This window comes from Accipiter gentilis, chromosome 3, assembly GCF_929443795.1.
Source record: "Accipiter gentilis chromosome 3, bAccGen1.1, whole genome shotgun sequence".
Taxonomy (NCBI): Eukaryota; Metazoa; Chordata; class Aves; order Accipitriformes; family Accipitridae; genus Astur; species Astur gentilis.
In genome coordinates, this window is record NC_064882.1 from 37,507,862 (window position 1) to 37,527,850 (window position 19,989).

The following is a 19,989-nucleotide window of genomic DNA, read 5'->3' on the forward strand; positions in this document are numbered from 1 at the left end:
CATCACTGTCCCAGAGGACACCTATGACTGCAGTAGACTGTGGAGAACCAAAATCCAGACGTTGGTCTGTACACGGAGGTCTTTACACAAAGCTCTGCTACCGCCTTTGTCCTCAAACGCACCCATAGATTCTGGTCTGACACAACACCCAATTGTCCTGGTAGACTCATGATTTGTATCTGATATATTGGGTTGCTGACTCCAGATACAGCTCCTGACCCTCTGACCACATACCTGCTTGTCAAAGCAGCCTCCATTGTCCACTCGGTCCTAAAAGGCTCACAGCTGGGCACAAAATTTTACTGGAAAATCTGTACCCGCTGCCGTGCTTCAGCCCTCTTTAGAGCCCCCTTTAGGCATGTCTGTGTCTTCCTCTCCTGCTTTGTACCTTCTAGTTTACTGCAGATTTTCTGATCTTGCAGAGTTCCTCTACTTGTATATTCTCAATTGCTTTTTGTGCAAAATAATTTGATTTTGATGATACAGCTGGGAATGTTGTGCTGTTTCACACTGGACATTCCTTTAGAATGTCTGGTGATGTTTTCCCGTCTCTGTTGGATTTTATATGAAGACCAGTACCAATGTAATTGATTTCTTGAGAACAGAGAAGGGGCAGGTATGATTCTCCCCTCTGTGCACTGATTATATTGCAGTCACCATTTCCCATTCCAGAACACACTGTCTTCTCTAGAGTTAAGTTCTTGTCCAAAATAAAAGCCTTCCTGCTTTTAGGGGCAGAGCATTTCGCAGGTACTGCAACACAGAATGGGACATAAGATAAATATTCCTGATCCTATACTGTTTGGTGGCCTTTATTTTTAATAATAGACAGTTTCCAGGGTTTTATTTTAAGCAATTTATGTATGATCTTTACTTTAAAGTGACAGATGGACTGGTTGGCAATCACATCTCTTGCCGTAAGAGTGTGTTCAACATCAGTGTCAAGGCAAAAGTAGATGCACGGACCAGTGAGTTTCACCCTTTTCCAAGCCTCTCCAGTAAATCCATGTCCCATTTTTTCAGTATGGTTACTATTTCACATCATAAGTATGAGGATATTACTACTTCACATATTTTAAAAAGGAAAAGATCTTAAGGACTCAATCTGACAAATCCAGCTTTAAGTCAAACATATTCTAGAGGTCACATCCTTGCCTTCTAATCACGTGTTTGTAAGGCAAAGCAGAATCGGGCCCAGCCCAGGTGTAACCTGCAAAATGAGCCCAATGCATACATTCACATGAGGAGGGAGAGAAGAGACACTACTGGCTTTCAAGAAAAAAGTGCAGCTGGACCCCGCTGTACAGAAGATGCACAGAAAGCGTTTTTGCTGTGTCTCCCTCCAAACTGATTTTTTTCTTTTTCATGGTGATTTTGGATGCTCAACATTGTGCCTTTTCCGTGATGCTGTGATGAATTTTTATCTTCCTTAAATTTTATTAAGCTTGCCTAGGTTCGAAGGAGTGTCCCCTGCGAGATAAGGCTGTGACTCTTCTTTCTCTGCCTAATGCCACTAATGTAAATCTGTGGTGGCTTCTTTGCAGCACATGAAAATTTACTACATTTTGGGGTAATGCTGCAAGCCTTCCTCTAGGCAGATGAAGCCCTACTTCTGCTTATGAACATACTAAAGGTGTAGTAAGTTCAAGCCTTTCCTTAAAAAGGAAAGAAAAGACAAGCTACCATTTCAGGTCAACCAAATAAAAAAAGAAGAAAAAATAGCAAATCCAGGAGCAGGGGAGAAGAAGCAGGAGAGTTTTCTGGACTCTAGATTAACCCCTGGCATGGCCAAAGAGCTGTGCTGAGTAACTTTTCTCCCTATAGTCTGTACCATACCTTCCCTCACCTTGTGGAGGTGAGCACCAGCCTGATAAGGAGCAGAAGGCCAATTAGCAGGGTTGTTGACAAGAAGGGCTGGCACAACATCCTTGTGGTGGTCCATAAGGCTGTCTAGGTTCACAGTGATCAGAGAAAGCAAAGGAAAACAAAACAGTAGCAAATGCCTGGTTCAGCCTCCTGAGCAGGAGACTCCAGGGGGAAGCCAGTCCTAGGGGAGTTTTGCAAAACCTTCCACCAGAGCGGACAAGGGAGGCGGGTTACTCTCCAGCAGAAATAATTGGGTCTTCTAATTCTTGGCATGCTCTTCAACAAGAAAAGCTGCCGCATGCAGCAGTGTGATTGATCATCCTAATCCCAGGGAATTTTATAACATCGCAGGTGAAATGCAAATCAAGTTGCCTGGAGCTGCTGCACTTAGGATCAGCCATGTGGGGCTTTTACAAAGAGATGGAGGAGAGAGAGATGGAGCGGCTCTTTTAAGCCCTTGCATTGCACTGTTTCATGAGCAACGCATTTCTGTATGTATCCAGAGCATTTATGTATGTATCCAACAGCTTTTCAAATATATTTTCCTGTTGAGAAAGGTTGTGTTTGATTACGATCTTTCTTTTGGAAGGTTCAGGGGCCGGGTCTTAGCTGTATCTTTCTTTTCTATTCAGTTCATACAGTATTCTGGGGCAGCCTGTCATTATGTATGTGCCACGCCTAACACAAGGGATCTCCCAGCACAGGTAGGGCCTCTAGCTAGTCTTTTAATGAAAATAAAAATAAAAATAAAAATTAAAATTAAAATAAAAATAAAAAATAATAATAAAAAAAAAACCAAACAACCACTGCAGCACTGTATATGAGCTTTTAATAGAGAATCCCTTCAATATAGAGGCACATTGTGTCTTCCACCCGCTTCTCACCCAGCTGTACTATCTCTTTTCATCATGTCAACCCTTAATAGCACATTTTTAAATCTCAGCTCCAGCAACTAATCGGTTCTAGCACTGTTTGGGTTTGGGTTTGTGGTTTTTTTGCTTTGGTTTTTGTTTGGTTTGGTGGGGTTTTTCCCTCAAACTGTTTGCAAGCTCTTACAGAAGGTTTTTTGTTTAGTTTCGTTCCAGTTTGTTTCATTTTTTAAAGTATCCCGTCTTTCTAACCTATCTGCTGGTTAGCCACTACTAATTGACTGCTGTACAGTGGCGAGTAGCAATCTGTTGTAGTAAGGAGCGATTTATATCTGCAAATGCAATTGTTTTGCTCTAAAAAAAATGTCGGCAATATTCAGTGTGATCAGCACTGACTGCTCAGCTGGGAATCCTGAAATATCGTGAACTTGGTTTTCTTCAGAGAAAGCCACCTCGCCACTGGCCGTGTTACACTGAGTAGCAACAGTTTGGTTAATATTTGTAGACAATGAACTCAAAACCAGCAGTTATATCTTGACGGGGAACGAATATTTCGGGATGGTTATTTACTTTCTCCAGCTACCCGGCTGTTTGAGACGTTCACCGATGGCCACATTAACCTCTAATGATCGTAGCTTTGGAGTTGGTCGGCAACAAGTTGTGAAATCGGACTATGCGCTAGAAGTACGGCATGCAGAAAATCCGTTTCTGTTGTTTTTATTGTAAAATAACTCACTTCTGTTTGGGGGTCCGTATTTTCCTTCGCTTGCCTCTGTAACCCCAGAAACAATTCGGACGGCAAATTGATAAAACGGAGAGAAAAAAAAGACTGAAAATGGTTTGATAAAGGAGGTGAAAAGCAGATTAATTGCCGAATAGCGACTTCCTGTATAATTACCTTTCACCACGGAGACATCTAAGGCTGCAATTATGTGGAAGAGCAGTTGCTTTAAGTGACTTTTAGTTCCGTGTTAAACAACTAAAGAAAGGGACCTTAGTGTATAGCTGCTGCAGCTGGTCAGAATTCCATCGGTAGGGATTTTGAAAAAGGCGGATTTGCCTCTATCGGTATTGATTAATCTCGTGGCAGTAATCAAGTGAGAGTGCGTCGACATTGGAAATATTAGAAGTAACAACCAAAGGGAGGTTCCGATATAGATCATCAGTTATGCGAATATGGGCAAACACGAACCACATCACATCACCCTTGGAAATAAGGACGTCACCGCTTCTATGCGTCTCCAAAGGTTTTAACCACGGAGTAACTCGCGGACTCGGAGGACCTTAGCTTCTTTAACTACCATTATAAAGTCAGATCACAAAAGGAGGGTGGGTCGTGCGGCCCAAACTGTTCGTTCGTCTCCTGCACCTTCCCGGGAGCTGCAGTTTGGGGGAACCTGAGCTGAGAGGGGCCGCCGGCAGGTCCCCTTCGGCGCGTCCACGTCGGGAGACTCCCCTCGCAACAAGCCTCGAGAACATTGGGGTTTTTCCAGCGCAAGGGCACCCTGTGAGACTCCTCCCGCTACTTGACACCCGTTCGAGACCGATTAAAAAGCGAGAGGAGAGGTCAAACAACGCTCCCACATCCTCGCAACCGTGAGAAAACTTCGCAGAGCCGCTGGAGCCGCTTTCCAGAGCTCGGCTGGCGCAGGGGCTGCCTTGGCACCGGCTCCCCGGCTGCATTACCCCGCCGCCAGCCCCTGCAGCAGCCCCTTTCCCGGCTGGGAAGTAAATGACAAAAGCGGCTTTGAGCCGCCGGGCTCCCGCTCGCCCCGGGGGCTCCTCGCCGGGCCGGCCCACGCATCTGCGCGCGGGCTCGTCGCACATCTGTATTAATTGCCCACGGAAAGAGAAATGGCACAAGAGTGGGGAAAGGCAAGAAAAAGTACGTTCTTATCTAGCCGAAATACCTAGCGCTGGTTTTCCCGCTGGGCAGCTCGACAAGCTGCCCGTTTTCGCACACGCGGGTGAGTTTGGTAATGCCACGATTGTGCTCTTAACCTTTATTTTTTCAAATGAACACCATCGATGCACTCTAGGCAATCTCTTTCCTTTGATACTGCCTAGTAGTAACTATTGAAAAGGCATGCATTTCAGCTTTCTGAAAAGGTTTATTTCCAACCTTTGAATATAAAGCGTGTGAACTGGGAAACCGAAGGGCGACAAAAGCGTTTGGAAATCTATGAGGAAAAAAAAAATTAAAATAAATCAAAACTCAACACTTCTTTACTTTAGGGTAGCAGATAAAATTGTCCCACCAGATTTCGGGGGGGCGGGGTTAGCACAAGAAGTATGAGAAACAGCTTGTCTTGTTCTGCAAAAAAACATCAGACGAGCCACAGTTTGAGAACCGGTTAGCACAAAAAAGCGTGAGAGCGCGCTTGGATTTTTTCGGGAGGGGGAAAAGAAGTTCAGAGAAGCCACAGTTTAAGAACCAGGTCTGAGGAAGGGTGTCTACATTTCCATAACGTCAAAGACGGGGAGAAGTGAATCCGCGGGATATTAGAGGGGGGAAGGTTTGAGATGGAGGAGCACACGGCGGCCTTGGCGTGTAGCAAGCTGTATTAAAAGTGACTCGGTTCACGGTACAGCCACGGCCACGGCGCTGGGGCAGACGCGGGGACGCCGTCCCCGCCGCCTGAGGCAGAGCATCGGCTCCCCTGGAATACGGGCACGGGAAAACTTGGGAGAAAGGCAGGGAAGGAGGCAGAACACATCCCGCTTTCTTTGGTGGCTCCGCGTTCTCTCGTCCCTCCTGCCCAGAGAAAAAGCGCTGCAAGAGCGAGGGCGGGCTGGCAGCACCCCTTTCAAGCTTGAACAACGAGTCGGCGGCCCACGGACACGCGGAGGGGGGGGGAGCCCGGGCGGCCCCTCCGTGGGCCGGGGGGGCGGCTGCCGCCGGCCGCGGCGGAGGCGGACACCCCACCGGCACGGCGGGGCGGGGGTTGGGGGGGGGGGAGCGTCAATAGCATCGGGGCGGCCCCCGGCCAGAGGGAGGTCGGGGGCCGGGGGGGAGCGGCTATACGTCCCCGTCCACCAGGCTGAAGTGCTTGCCCGGCCCGGGGAGGCAGAGGTAGGGGATGGCGCTGCCCGGGTAGAGCAGGGGCAGGGGCAGCGGCAGCAAGCAGCGGCCGAGCAGGGTGCTGTCCTTGTAAAGGGCCGGCAAGGAGAGAGCCGCGGCGGCGGGGGGCGGCGGCGGCGGCGGCTCCCCGGGGGGCTCCGCCGGCCCCGGGCCCTCGGGCTCGGCCGACATCTGTCTCTTGAGCTTGTTGCGGCGGTTCTGGAACCAGATCTTCACCTGCGTCTCGGTGAGGTGCAGCGCGGCGGCCAGGCCGGCCCGCTCGGCGCTGCTCAGGTAGCGCTTCACGTCGAAGGTGGACTCCAGCTGGAAGACCTGGCTCTTGGAGAAGATGGTTCGCGTCTTCTTCCTGCCGCCCGCCGCCGGCGACCTGCCGCTCTCCCCGCCGCAGCCCCCGGCCTCCCGCGGCAGCGGCGGCGGCGGCGGCTGCCGGGAGCCGCGCAGCCCCTCGGCGGGGAGCGGGGAGCCCGCAGCGCTGCGGCCGCCCGCGGCCTCCGCCCGGAGCCCGCGGCTCGTCCTCTCCGCCCGCAGCCGCCGGGGCTCGCTGCCTGCAACGGCAAAGCAACAGCATCAGCCCCCCCCGCCGCCGCCGCCGCCGCCCGCGCCCCCGCCCCGCACGCACGCACGGCCCGGCTGAGCGCTAGGGAGCGGGGCCGAGGCCGGGGAGGGGGGGGGGGGGGGGGGAGTAGGATGGGGAGGGGGTTGCCGAGAGCTGGCCACGGCCCCCCCCCAGCCTCCAGAGGGGAGAGGAAGGGTGGGGAGCTTCCAGGAAGGATCTAAGGCGATGTCTCTGCCGTCTGTATGGCCGAGCAGTCGGGGGCTGCTGGACGCGGGACGACCAACCGAGGAGGCCGGGAGGGGGGTAAGACACCCAGGAAAAGCCCCCGGAGGCAGGTTGGTGCGTGTGCGTGTGCCGGTGACATCTCCTCCCGTCCGTGCGCGGAGCCTCGCCGCCTCCTCCTCCTCCTCCTCCGGCTGCCGTGGGCGCCGCGGCTGCGCGGGCGCGTGTGTACGTGTGTGCATGTCTGCGTGTGCCTGTGCGTGTGCGAGGTCCACGGCCCGGCGGCGCCGGGAAGGCCCCGGGGCAGACCCCCGCCGGGGGCCGGGCTGCGGGGTCGGGCCGGGGCCACCGCCTGCGTGGGGGCCGGGCTGCGACCCGACGTGCGAGACAGCCTGGGGCCGGCTGCCGGCTCCGTACCCGAGTTGCTGGAGCCTTTACTGGGGTCTTGCTCCGCAGGCCCCTCTTCCTCTTCCTCCTCCTCCTCCTCCTCCTCCTCCTCTTCCTCCGGCAGCGCGCAGCGGGCCCTGCCCTGCTCCCGGGCCGGGCGGCGGGGGCCGGCCCGCAGGATGCTGTCGATGCTGAAGGCCGGCGGAGCTGCCGGGGCCGGCGGTGGGGCTCGGCGGTCGCCCCCGAGCTGCACCATGGCGTGCCGAGCCGAGCCGAGCCGAGCCGTGCTGCGCCGCAGGACTGGCTGCGGCGGGGAGGGCGGCAGCGGCAGCCGGGGCGGAGGGAAGGATGGGCCGGGGGGGGGGGGGAGGAGGGAGGAGGGGTCGGGGCGGCGGAGGGAGGGGATGGAGCTAGAGGGAGCCAAAGGGCTGAGAACGGGGGGAGCGGTGCAGGGGAGGGAGGGGAAGGCGGCAGGGAAGAGAGGGAGCGAAGAAGGAAAAGGAGCAGGAGCTGGAGGGAAGCGGGGAGGAAGGGGTGGGGGGCGGGGGGCACGCCAAGGTGCCCCTTGAGCCCCGAAAGGGTGCTCTGGGCAGCCGGGGCAGGGCAGGGCTGGCTGTTCTCCTGCCCAGGCCCTTCCTTGGGGGGGGGGGGGGGGGGGGGCGGGGAGCAGAGCCAGGCCCAAAAGAGCCCACGGGAAAGGCGGAGGGGAGGTGGGGTGGCGGGACGGAGGTCTCTGGAGTGAAGGAGGAGGATGGAGGGAAAGGATTAGAAATGAGAGCAGGGCAACGGGGTGGAGTGCGACAAAGAAAGGAAGGCAGTGATGGCAGTGAGAGAGGGCAGGAGGGAGGGGGAAAGCTGGGAGCCGGCGAACCCTTTTCCCTGTGTTTGTACAGCGCCTGGCACCACCCCGGAGAGTCTGCTCAGGGCATTTGCTGCGGATTATCGATGCCGTTGTAAGGGGGTGCGGGTCCCTGGGGAAGAGTAATTCCTACAGCCCGAGTCCCTTGCCTGTGGTCCTCCCACCTGCAGACCCTCAAGCTAAGTACGCAGAGTTCCTCCGGGGAGAAAGGGATCCCCTTTTCCTCCCGAGGATCCCCGTGGTGTCAGGCCACCGCGAAATCCACCCACCCCCGCGGCTCTGCAGAGCTCTTCCATCGTTTTCAAGAGCTAAAAGTTGTATGAGATCCTGCACTTGGTACCGGAATGGTGAAAAAGTGCTGGCCGGTGTGCATAGGGTCAAGGCGTGCCTTCTGGAGGATGGAGAAGCGCTCGCCTGTGCTGTGGGAGATGCTGTAGGACTTGTGGAAGGATCGGGGAGATGCTGTAGGACTTGTGGAAGGATCGGTGTGTTTCTGTACTATCTGGAGAAGCTTTGCTCCCCACCGCCTACCAGCACTGCGACTTTTTCATAAGCGGTTTGCACTACTCACGGCAGGGCGTCCAGTTACGGGAGAATCGCCATCAGTTGTGGATCGCAGAGAACCCTCTCCCTCCCTGCGCCCCTCTCTAAAGCCAGGGAAATAAATGTTTCCAACCGGCTTTTAAGAGGCCTTTTACTCCGAATCTCGAGATTTCCACCAAGAAAACTGCTGAAGGCAAGCGAGAAGCCCTTGAAAAAGAGTTGACAATAGAAGTGCTGACAGGCTCTTAGATATTGCGATGCCAGAGATTCCGTGAGCTAAAATCAGGGCATCTTACGACTTTGGACTGCGTTAACGTTTAACGCGCTGGTTCTTGGGAGAGCGAGTTTCAGCTCTTTTTCATTAAAATTTGTTCCACTTTATAAACGCACCCAGATTTTAATGCAGGCGTCTGCTGGAGAGCTGCACGTTTTCCACCAGGCGGGAAAAAAAAAAAAAAGAAAAAAAAAAAAGAATATATACCTATATATCTGTCTTCCATCAACACGATTATTGGCCAAATGCCCAATTCGTTGCATTTGCCTTGCAATCTCCTGTATAAGCTGGTGGTTCTGGTGGAGCGAAATGTCCCACTAAGAGGGAGTGATAGGGCGAAAGAAGGGACAGGGAACAGTGGTACAACATGCGAAGAAGCGGCTGAAAAGATAAATTAAGAAATTCCGTGTGAGCTGGTAAAACTTGGAGCATGTGGGACTTGGATGCCAGGTCGGGTCAGCCTTTGCCCCTGCGCTCCTGTCTCGGCCTCCCTTCCCGCTGTCTCTGAGCGAGGCACGTCCCAGGTGCTGGCATCTGTTCTTGCTGCAAACCATTTCCCTTTTAGTACCGCAAAAATCCATCTTAAAAAGCAAATGCATTGACTCAATGTGTGTTTTCCTAGAAGACATTTTCTTGGAAGAAAAGGGAAAACTTGAAGAAGGCAGAAAGTAAGAAGGAAATTGAAGAAGGAGACATAAGTTTTACCTCCTTTTTTTTTTTCTTTTTTTTTTTTTTTCACCGAGGCTCCCTCCGCCCCCCAGAGCAGCCCAAGCCCAGCCCTGAGACACCCGGCCCGGCAACATCCCGCCGGGAAAGGTCTGTCCTCCTTTCCCAGCCCCATTTGGCCGCTTTACAAAAACGATTTATTTTTTTTTTCCCTGACAAACTCTGTGCCGTGAGGGAGCACACTACAGTGCCGGATCTCCCCAGCCTCTAAGGCAGGTTGGAGGAAATTCACCGGCAACGAGAGGATGGGGGGGGCCTCAGAAGTGCCCCCTCCGACGAGTCCTACGAGCCAGATCCGTACCGAGCTCCTCATGCCCTCTGCTAGGGTCCCCCTTATCTTCAGGGGGGGGAGTAAAGACTTGGCTTTGCATGCCGACAGGTAGAGCCGTACCCCGCAAACCCCAGACAACGCCTGCAAAGCCCACCCCCCACGGAGGGAGCCCCCCGGACCCCCTCCAGGCCCCCAGCAATCCCCTCTTCGAGCCCCGACCCTCCCGCATTTGGCCCCGAGCTGCTGGGGGCGAGGGGAGGGAGCGGTGTCCGACGGGGCGGGGGGCGAGAGCCCTTGCCAAAAAGTCAGAGGCTCTTCCGAGCGCCTGGTTCCCGGGGCGTGGGGAGGGCAGCCCCGGGGCAGAGGCGGGGGTGAGGGCGGCCAGGGGAGGGGGCGGCTTTGGCCGAAGTCTCCGCTTTCTGCGGGGATCGGCTGCCCGGGGCTGAGCCAGCAAAGGGGTCCTCGCTGCCCAAGGTGGGGGGGGGGTGGGGGTGTCCAGTTCGGTTCTTCCCCCGCAGCCCCGCTCCGCAGCATCGCGCTTCACTGTCCAGGCTCCGAAAGGCCGTCGGACAAGGGGCACGATGGCTGCGTTTAAAAGCAACAATTTTCCTTACAATAGGTAGAGATTTTCCGACACCGGTACTTTTTAATCCCGCGCTTCGTTTGTGTTTTCTCTGGGAGAAATCCTGTCGTCTGGGACGTGTCGTGACGTGGAGGCCGGTACCGCACAGCGGCAGCGGAGGAAGAGCGAACCTTCTTCTTTGAATAAGATATTCCTGTATTGGAAGCTAACGTCGTGCTGAGTGGAAACCTTTTACCTGGGAAAGCTTTTTACCAGAAATCGCCCGGCACACATATCTTTATTTCCATTTTAGCTCAGAGCACAAAAAGTCTCCTACGCTAAGTCTAAACTGATGGAAATTAAACCTGATTAGATTCAACAGAAACACCAAAGGGTCCGGTTTTGCGTGGCTTACGGAATCGGGCTTGGTTTATCCCCCGAGGTCCTCGAGGGTAAAACGGGCCCTCTCTGCATTTCAGGTCCCCTTGCAAACCAGAGCCCGGTAATTTCGGACACACTGGCACCGTGCAGCGGTCTCTAAGGCGCCCCCGCTGCCCACCCGGGACACAGCCCGGGTGAGTGGGTCCAAAAGGGAAGCCCTGTCTGAAAAAGTCGCTAAAAGAAGCAGGCGGCTTTGGCCACCTTAGCGCTGCGGGTCCCTAAAATCAACTCGATTTTGCGGTTCAGCCGTAGCTGGGTGTAAATTGCGGTCGTGGGCTCCCCCCTCCCCGCTCCCCGGGCCCAGGCAGCGGCTGGGGGCAGCGGGGACGTCGCTCCCCTGCGCCGGGCACGGCGGGCGGGGAGGGAGGGGAGAGAAAACGGTTTCACTAGGTGGAAAGCAGCTCTCCCTGGAGTCCCACAGGACGGCGGCTACAAGTGTCACACATAAACAGGCTTTTCGGGAGAGCTGAGCCGACTCCTTCAACCCAGAGGTGCGGGGCAGAGGCGGATCGGGCCATGATGTGACCCCGGGACAGAGCATCCCTTTTCGAAGCCTTTTGTTTCCCTCCGAGGGCAGTTCAAAATCCTCAACTAAATCGCCTTCCTGCAACCTCAGCGCTTGATACGAGAGGCGTGTGGTAAAATCCTAGAGGGGATTTCCGAATAAAGCTAGTCATTCTCGGCTGTTCAGTAGACTGGAATTGCTAAAGATAAAAGGAGAGAGAAGGTAGAGAGAGAAGAGAAGAGAAGAGAAGAGAAGAGAAGAGAAGAGAAGAGAAGAGAAGAGAAGAGAAGAGAAGAGAAGAGAAGAAGGGAAAAGAAAAGAAAAGAAAAGAAAAGAAAAGAAAAGAAAAGAAAAGAAAAGAAAAGAAAAGAAAAGAAAAGAAAAGAAAAGAAAAGAAAAGAGAAAAGAAAAGGAAAAGAAAAGAAAAGAGAAAAGAAAAGAAAAGAAAAGAAAAGAAAAGAAAAGAAAAGAAAAGAAAAGAAAAGAAAAGAAAAGAAAAGAAAAGAAAAGAAAAGAAAAGAAAAGAAAAGAAAAGAAAAGAAAAGAAAAGAAAAGAAAGGAAGGCTTTAAATTTTAGGTGCACGTCTAGATTTTCATGAATATCTTTTTTAATAGACATTCATGTAGCTCACTACTTAGAAATTAAAACGTAGGATCGGTAGGAGGAGTTGAGAAACTCAAGATAGTTAAACGAAGCATTAAGAAATCCGCCATAAACTTAGATTCATCGGGAATGGGAAAGGGAAAGGTAAGAAAATTGCCTGGACCTAATTTGAGGCTGAGAGCACTAAATTCTGCTAGTCCGCCCAAGTCTGGAGCGAGTCTCCCTCGGATCGATGGTGGGAGCGGGGCGCGCACCCCGCCCGCCTCACACGTTGGCAGGGGCAGAGACGGGCTAGTCCAAGATAATGCAGTATAAAAGAAAAAGAAAAAAATCGATCCAAATATATTGTTCACCAGTGGAGCCAGCGCGCACCTATGAGATTTATCAAGTATTGATTTGCATGAATATTTTAGACCCATGCCTACGAGAAAAGTTATAGGCCATCTTAAGCCTGTGAGCAATGTACCATTTGCAAAGTAGCCATTTAACAAGGTGCTCCTCAGCATATCAACCATTTTCATTTAAAGTGTAATTAATAATAACATCCTACGGCAGCTACACCAGGAATATATTTCAGAAGGTCAGTTCAGACCCTATTTTGATTTTCCTTTGCTTTGCTTCAAATAAAAAATATATCTTTTCACTAATTATTTTTATTAGCGTCCAATAAACACAAGTTATCTTTGTGAGGAGTCTGGCAAGGTTTTCCTTCGCCTCGCCTCTGGAGTGCCATCTAGCTAAGCTGTTGTAGCAACATTCATTAAATAAATGTCAACAGACAAGGATTTATGCTGCATAATAATATTACAGCTGTAGTATAACTGGATTTATTTTAAAGCTATTCTGAGGTTTCTTTGATCTATAAAGCAGCAACGTATGTCTCTATATGTCGCCAACAGCCTTTGCGAAACTACTTTGAGCTTTACAGTCCGCCAACAGTTTTCTTATAGCAGAAGCAGCACAAAGCGTGACTCTTACCTCTCTGATTTGTTTAATAAAAAATATACATGGGGGAGAAAACTGCGAGGAATCTGCTGTCCTGATTTGAGGGGTGGGCTTCGGTCTTTTGTTTGTTTGTTTGGGGGGGGGGGGGGGTCCTGTTTTCAAATCGTCAGTGCACATACATCAGGGACTCCGTCTTCTGCTAGCTGTTTCTTTGCATCCTGCAGAAATTTCTTGCCATCAGGTACAATGAAAAACGTCATTAAAAAAAGCTAGGAGGTAAAGAAACCTGAGGTGTCTATGTTCCTACTTTCAGCACATACTTTTAATAAGCCACTATAAAAGCAGTTCCTGCATGTACAGAACAAGGCATAAGTAAGCACTTTTTCTTGATGAATTCACGTCTTGCACCTTTTAATATTTTACTATGATCATAAGTTACAAATACAGTGTATGAAAAAAAAATCTGTTTATTGATATAATCAGCACGTCTTTAAAAAAACAAACAAACTAATGTCAAAACACATTTTAAAAATCCGATTGATCATTTAGCCCTGCCAGTTCCTTAACTTCAAGAAAAGAATATTTAGTAGAATCAGAAGTATAATAATCTCATGTTACTCCAAAGAAAAGGCATGTGGAGAGTGGCAGGCGTGTTAAGTTTCGCGTTGGATTACAATCTACTCGGATATGACTGTAGTGAGTCAGGATTTTGCTCCAGTGGGTAACACTGGGGAGCTGGGTATGACGGGGGAAACGGTCTGGCCGCTTTCTTCCAGGGCTAGCCAGGCTCCGAACGGCATCAAATCAAGTGGTTGCGCCCCGAGGAAGAAACAGCGCCCCGAGTCACCTCCTCTGCGCAGGAAAAGGCTGAAGTCCGCCCCAGCCGCCCCCCCCGCGGCCGGCGGGTCCCGTCCGGGGCAGCGGCCCCCCAAGCCGGCCGCCTCCCCGTCCTTCTTACACTGCTCGGGGACCAGGCTTCAGAAGTTTTCGCCCCAAATTCGGGGGTTTGACGGATATGCAAAGAAAACAGCTGGCGAAGATCTCCCGGAGTGAGACGAGGGATTTCAGAGCAGTTGGGGGGGGGGGGGGGGGGGGAATAACTAAAAAAACCGCAACAGCTTCCAGAAACGGGGCTCAAATCGAAACGAGCACCCCGGCAAGTTAGCACTTTTCTCAGGAACCCGGATTATATATATTTATTTCATTCTCGAGTGGTTTTGAGACTTTCAGCGTCCTGACTTCAACTGTGCAGGCTGATGCCCAGAGCCGTGTTTCAGGCCAAAGCGGAAAAAGGAAAAAAAAAAAAAAAAAAAAAAGGAAAAAAAAAAAAAAAAAAGAAAAAGAAAAAGAAAAAGAAAAAAAAAAAGCGGTGGAGAGGTTATAATCCGCCCCTGACCCTTCTTCTCAGGTTTCGCATCAAAGCTGAAGCTCCGCCGCATCTCGCCGATCGATTTCATAACAAGAAACCGTGAGATTGCTCCAAATATAATAAAACCCGTAGGAAATAGTAAGAATTAGATCGCTCTTCCTTCACTGGAGACAGGTCCGCATGCACATACGCCAATAGATCCAGGACCCGGCTTTCCCTGCGGGGACACCGAGTGCTCCGAGCTGGTCTGTTCAATTACGTCTGGTTATGCCCTAAAATGTACGATCAAAGCTTGACCTTCCACCAAGGCTGAGTTTTATAAGGTCATTTCCCCCTTAATATTCGGAAAAAGCAATTCAAACCTTTAGAAACAATGATGGACCCGATATTCATTTTAGCAGCGGGTAGAGAGGGGGAAAGAAAACAGTTATTAAAGGGAAAAAAAATAGCTTGGCATGCATAATACTTCATATAATATCACATTACAGGTTAGCTTGCATAACTAGCCATACAGCTCCCCGGTCTGTCCCCATCTGATTATTTTTCTTTCCTTCCTTTTTAATTGCCAGTGCAAACTCCTAATCGATGACACAAACCGATCCCGTAAGAGACAGACAAGCCGAGGTGCGTTTTCCTCAGCCTCCTCAGGAGACTGAAATAAGTGGCAAACCCACTGGTAACATACAGTATGTTGAATTATATATATATATATGTATTTAACCGCGTATTTGAGCCGATAGTTTGTCAGGGAACTAAAACGCAAACCAAGAAACCGAATCCTCACAGCTCGGACTTCAGCGGGGCGAATTCATTCCAACGATTTGCCGCCTTCGAGTTGTTTCAAATCAAAAAGCCTGCACCGAGAAGGACCAGGGGGCATCAGCACATGCTCGGGTATCGATCGTATGAAAACGAGAGTAACCATGGGGGGGGGGGGGGGGGGGGAATCTGTACGAATTAAGTGGCTAAAACAAAGGGCCCTGGAGAAGCTGCTGGAGGCGAGGATCCGCAGGCTCCCCCGGCTCTGCACGGAAAGCAGCCGGGGCAGCGGGGAAAACGAAAGGTTTCCCCGGCCGGAGCGCTGGCCCGGGGCAGCGGAGGAACACGGGGAAGGGCCCCCCTGGCCGCGGCGACGGGCGGGGGGGGGGGGGGGGGGCCGGGGCGTCGCCGTCCGTGGGGCGGGGGCGACGGGGCCGGGAAGGGCCCCCCCCGGGCCCGGCGGTTCCGTACATTCGTCTCACGCTCGGCAGCTCTGCGGGGGGCGGTGGGAGAAGGGGCTGGGGGGGCGGGGGGGGGGGCTGCTGCCGCCCCCGGCAAACGCCGGTCTGCGTCACCCCGGGGCCGAGGCGGCGGCCAGGGCTTTGCCGCTGCCACGGGGCTGCGTTTTCTTTGGCTGCGCGGCGGGGGGAGCCCCGCCGACCCGCTGCCGGCTCATGGCTGGGGGTCCTCGTAGTCCTTTCGGTTCCCTCCGGCTGCTGCGCGTCGCTCCGAGTTTACCCCAAAAGCAAATTTATTGCACGTTTTAAAAAAAAAAAAAAAAAAAAAAAAAAAAGTCACAAAGCGGAAAAATCGAGAAACGTGTAAGTTGGCAATAAAAAGTCCGGGGAGGAAGGGGGGTGGAGCTGGAAGCCGGGGGAGGGGGCGAGGGGGCCGCGGTCCCGGCGCAGGTGGGCGCTCAGACGAGTCCTGTCATCTGCGACCGTAGGAAAGGGAGGGAGGCGGCGGGGAAGGTGCCCAGGGGGTAGCTGACGCCGCTGGAGAAGCCCACCAAGGGGGGCGACATGTGGGGCAGGCTGAAGCCCAAGGCGCTCGCCGGCGAGTTCTCGTGGTACAAAATGGGGACCCGCACTATCCTTTGGGCGGCGTGGGAGAGGTTGGCCGCCTCCAGGTCGGCGGCCAGCTGCCGCTTCCACTTGTTGCGGCGGTTCTGGAACCAGATCTTCACCTGCGTCTCGGTGAGGTGCAGCGAGGCGGCCAGGCCGGCCCGCTCCGAGCTGCTCAGGTAGCGCTTCACGTCGAAGGTGGACTCCAGCTGGAAGACCTGGCTGCGGCTGAACACCGTGCGCGTCTTCTTCTTGCGGCCGGCGGCGCGTTGCTCCGGTTCTCCCGGCTCCTCGCCGCGCTCCTCCTCCTCCTCACGGCCGCCCGGCCCCGGCCGCCCGCCCGCCGGGCCCCGCACCGCCGCCCGCCCGCCGCCGCCGCCGCCGCCGCCGCCGCCGCCCGCCCGCTCCGCCGGTTCCTCGGGCAGCTCGGGCGAGTCCCGGTCGCTGGCTGCGGAGAGAGGCAGAGGGCTGGGAAGCGGGGCCGCCGCTCCGGGGAGCCGGGCCCGGGGGAGAGGAGGGCCATCGCCCCGCCGGCCCCCCCCCCCCCACCCCCCCCCACCCCGCTGACCCAGCGGCAGCGCCTGCCCCTCGCCCGCCGAGGAAGGCAGGCGGCTGCGGGGAGAGCAAGGCCGGGCTGCCGAGGGGGCGAGGAGCCCCGGCGAAGGCCCCTGCCGCTGCTCCGTCTCTTGCGATAAAGCCCCAAATACTGGCGGGTACGTACACGCAGGCGCAAGCTTACTAACCCAGAAACTGTATTCCGTGTGTGCGTACATATACTGGTCCGCGGACACGCTCCTCCGTGGGCGTATGTGTGCAGGCGGCTGGGCGCACGCCCGTACCTAAACGCCCGTGTGTAACGTGCGTGTACCTTTCGCTGCGTTTTGTACACAGAAAGGCAAGCGTGCGCGTAGACGTAGATGCACACGCGTATATATGCGCGCAAGTATGCATCCGCTTCTGGTATATGTCTGCACACGTAGGAATACACGTGAACTTATTTAGACGCACGCGCGTATGCATTTACACGCATAAGTGTACACAAACGTATTTACACACGTATACACTTACAAATGCATATGCAAGTGTATTGCTGTGTGTGAGATAAGAGGGGTAAGAATCGCGGTGCGTGTGTGTATAGATAAAGGGAGGCTGGGAAAGAAATATTAGCACTTCACGTTAGGCTGAACTCGGTAAACCAAATGGATGGGGTCAGCTACTCCACTGTCGGGACATCGTCTCCCCGCAAGTCTCCGAGGAGTTTCCGATCTTGTGGTTTCCATTTGCAGTTTTAAAGGGGAGAAAAAAATACATCCTACTCTTAACAGGGGAAGAAAATAACAGGGGGAAAAAGCGAGATAAACAAGGCAGCTGTCGTTTCTGGAGTCGTTTTCTGTTTCTAGAGGTACTTTGGAGAGAAATTTAAAATCCTAATAAACCTATCACTGTAAAAAGACACTCTCTGGATTACACATCACGCCTCTTTTCCTTATCGAGCAACCGTGAGAACTCCACAGGCTCGTACAGGATCACGGAGATGCACCGAAGGGCAATAGTTTTGCTGTCAGGATAAAAATAACCCCAGATGGCAGCCCGTAAACTTTTTTCAGCTGTTCATTTCTGCCCCTGAACCCGGGCGTTTCCTCCAGCGCCCTTTCCAGCCCGGTCCCCGTAAGGCCAGGCCGCCGCCTGCCTCTGCCGCGCTGCGGGAGCGGCGGGGCCGGTTCTGCGGGAAGGGGCGGCCGGGCCGCGGGGGTCCGAGCCCAGCTGCTCCCCCGGCTGCCAAACTCTCCGCTGCGCTGCTGGGGACGCTGCTCCCAGCTTGCCGGCTCGCTGGGGCGTCAAAAAAAAGCCAGGCCTCCCTCTTACAAAAAAAAAAAAAAAAAAAAAAAAAAAGAGAGAAGGAAGAAAAAGGGCGAGGGGCAGAAAAAGGGAAGGGGTTAAAAAAAAAATTAAAAAATCCCCGAGCAGGCGAACAACCCCTGTTTACATTCTGGGCGGCGGGGCGGAGGCTCCAGGTGCCTGCCACACCGGGAGCGTTTCCGGAGATTTGCCCCGGGCGGCCGAAAACGGGGAGGCAGGGCGAGGGCTGCGGGGACACTCCGCGCATCCCCCTCCGCTCCTGCCCCCGGGGGCCACGACGGGACCCGAGGGGGGGGGGGGGGGAAGCAGAGACACCCCCCTCCCCACCGCCTCCCCCCCCCCACCCCCCCCCCCCCCAGCCCCAGCCCCGGCCGGGCCCGGCGATGAAGGGTAGGGAAAGGCGACTTACTGTCGGGGCTGGCGCAGCCCAGGAAAGCGGCGTGCGCTCGGCGGTACCAGCCGACGGCGGCGTCGCGGAGGGGGCAGCCCGGGGCGCCGAGGCGCAGCGGGGAGCGCGGTCCGCAGCGCGGCCCCCCGCGGCCCCCGCCGCCGCCCGCCGCCGGCCGCCGCGCCCCGCCGGCCGCCGTGCCCTCGGTGCCCAGCAGGTCCTCGATGAAGAAGGACGAGACGCGGGCGGAGGTGGAGCCGGCGTTTTCCGTGGCTTCGTCCGGCATCGTCGGAGAGAAGTGCCGGGGGGAGGGGGGGGGGGAGGCGGTCCCTGCTCCGCCGGCGGCTGGCTCCTCGGCTCCCCGCTGCCCCGCGGCCGCCTCCTGCCTCTGCCTAGCCCCGTGGATGCTCTCCTGGTATAAAAGGGTTTTTTTCCGGAGTAATCATTTCAGATCGCGGTTTGCCATCATTTCCTGCGAGCTAGGAGGGGAGGGGGGAGGGGGAGGAGGGGAAGGGAACGGGGAAGGAGAAAAAAAAAAAAGCAACCCGGCAACCCATCGGAGGCGCCAGATTCTGCGCGAAAACGATAATAACGAAATAAAAATGTCACGCGAGTTAAACGCCGGACGCGAGAGGGGGAATCCTGCGATTGGAGGAGCGCCGCGGCAAATGGGAGTTCCGCGGGGGGAAGCGCCGGGCGCGGAGCTCGGCGGGGCCGGGCGCTGCCGGTGCCTGGGCGGGCGCGTGTGCGTGCGGGCGTGTCCGTGTGTGCGTGTCCGTGTGTGCGTGTCCGTGTCCGTGTGCGTGTGTGCGGTGCGGGCTGTGCGTGTGCGCGCGCCGCCCTGGGGCTGCCACTCACGAGCTCCTTATTTAGGTCAATTAGGGAGCAAATCCCCGCGCGGGGGGAGCGGCGGGGCCGGCCCCGGCACACGGGCCGCAGCCGGGGGGGGGGGGAGGGGGGGGAAAGGCGGGGGGGGGGGGGGGGTTACCGCTCTACGTCCCTGCCCTCCCATTGGTCGCAGCGGGTTCAGCGGGCAGCCCAGCCAACCAATCCACGCCCGGGATATCGCGGTTATATTAATATCATTAATAATAATCACCCCCCCCCGCCGGGCCCCCGCCGAGCGCTTTCATGTCGGCGGCGGCGGCGATGGACGGAGGAGATGCGCCCTCCGCCGCCCGCAGACCCTGCTCCGGCCCCGCGGGCCCGGCGGCCACCGCCGCGGGCTGCCGGCCGAGCGGTGAGGTTGCCCCCTCCCCCCCCCCCACGTCCCGGAGCCCCCGGGTTGGGACACCTGAACGGGGGGACACGGGGACGGGACACGGGACGGGGAGGCGGAGGGACGTCTGCCCCCGTGAGCGGGCAGTGTCCGCGGACGCGAGTGTCCCGCCGATGGAGGAGAGGGTGACCGGCACGGGAGGGCGGGGGACCCTGGTCTATAGGGTCTCTCGAGGCCCGGGGTGATGACATTTAACCTTTTCCTTTACATATATATATGCATATACATATAGGTGCGTGTTTACATAGATATACCTATTCTGCCTAGTTTATTTAGCCAGCCAGCCGGCCCCCGCTCGTGGAAGACGGGGCCGTCCACGACAGCCCGGCTCCGGCCGCCCCGGGCGGGGAGGCGGCGGCGATGCTCTCCCCGTTCCAGCGCCCAGCCCGTGGCTCCTGGCGTTACCCCTCCGCCGCCCGACTTTTTTCTTATTATTCCTATTGTCAGTCCACTTCGTGGAAAGCCGTAAAGCCACCCTGCGCCTGCCCCCTTTTCCCCAGCCTTCTGGATCCGCCCGCCTCGGGACGGGGAGACCCGTCAGACCGGCAGACCCACAAA

The 19,989-nt window shown here is 55.2% G+C and overlaps 3 protein-coding genes across 3 annotated transcripts; 1 reads left to right on the forward strand and 2 right to left on the reverse strand.

Annotated features, from left to right (window-relative positions):
- Nucleotides 1–5,653: 5,653 nt before the first annotated feature.
- LOC126033958 (homeobox protein HMX2-like) lies at nt 5,654–7,302 on the reverse strand. The gene is made up of 2 exons (XM_049791084.1): nt 7,013–7,302; nt 5,654–6,362 (listed from the first exon to the last, which is right to left on the reverse strand). Exons 1-2 carry the CDS (start codon nt 7,236–7,238, stop codon nt 5,755–5,757), a joined length of 834 nt encoding a protein of 277 aa, XP_049647041.1. The 5' UTR covers nt 7,239–7,302; the 3' UTR covers nt 5,654–5,754.
- Nucleotides 6,244–8,767, forward strand: LOC126033963 (uncharacterized). The gene is made up of 2 exons (XM_049791097.1): nt 6,244–6,708; nt 7,876–8,767. Exons 1-2 carry the CDS (start codon nt 6,616–6,618, stop codon nt 8,392–8,394), a joined length of 612 nt encoding a protein of 203 aa, XP_049647054.1. The 5' UTR covers nt 6,244–6,615; the 3' UTR covers nt 8,395–8,767.
- Nucleotides 8,768–15,639: 6,872 nt separating this feature from the next.
- LOC126033952 (homeobox protein HMX1-like) lies at nt 15,640–18,920 on the reverse strand. Its single transcript, XM_049791071.1, has 2 exons — nt 18,174–18,920; nt 15,640–16,352 (listed from the first exon to the last, which is right to left on the reverse strand). The coding sequence occupies exons 1-2, from the start codon at nt 18,436–18,438 to the stop codon at nt 15,757–15,759; spliced, it is 861 nt and encodes a 286-aa protein (XP_049647028.1). The 5' UTR covers nt 18,439–18,920; the 3' UTR covers nt 15,640–15,756.
- Nucleotides 18,921–19,989: the final 1,069 nt, after the last annotated feature.

What these genes read in the sequence shown, in the direction of transcription:
- LOC126033952 (XM_049791071.1), bottom strand. Translation starts at nt 18,438, where the DNA reads ATGCCGGACGAAGCCACGGAAAACGCCGGCTCCACCTCCGCCCGCGTC. An exon ending in GGGCTGCGCCAGCCCCGACA is followed by an intron (nt 16,353 to 18,173) that starts GTAAGTCGCCTT and finishes CTCTCTCCGCAG; the next exon opens with CCAGCGACCGGGACTCGCCC.
- LOC126033958 (XM_049791084.1), bottom strand. Translation starts at nt 7,238, where the DNA reads ATGGTGCAGCTCGGGGGCGACCGCCGAGCCCCACCGCCGGCCCCGGCA. An exon ending in TAAAGGCTCCAGCAACTCGG is followed by an intron (nt 6,363 to 7,012) that starts GTACGGAGCCGG and finishes TTGCCGTTGCAG; the next exon opens with GCAGCGAGCCCCGGCGGCTG.
- LOC126033963 (XM_049791097.1), top strand. Translation starts at nt 6,616, where the DNA reads ATGGCCGAGCAGTCGGGGGCTGCTGGACGCGGGACGACCAACCGAGGA. An exon ending in GGAAAAGCCCCCGGAGGCAG is followed by an intron (nt 6,709 to 7,875) that starts GTTGGTGCGTGT and finishes GTGTTTGTACAG; the next exon opens with CGCCTGGCACCACCCCGGAG.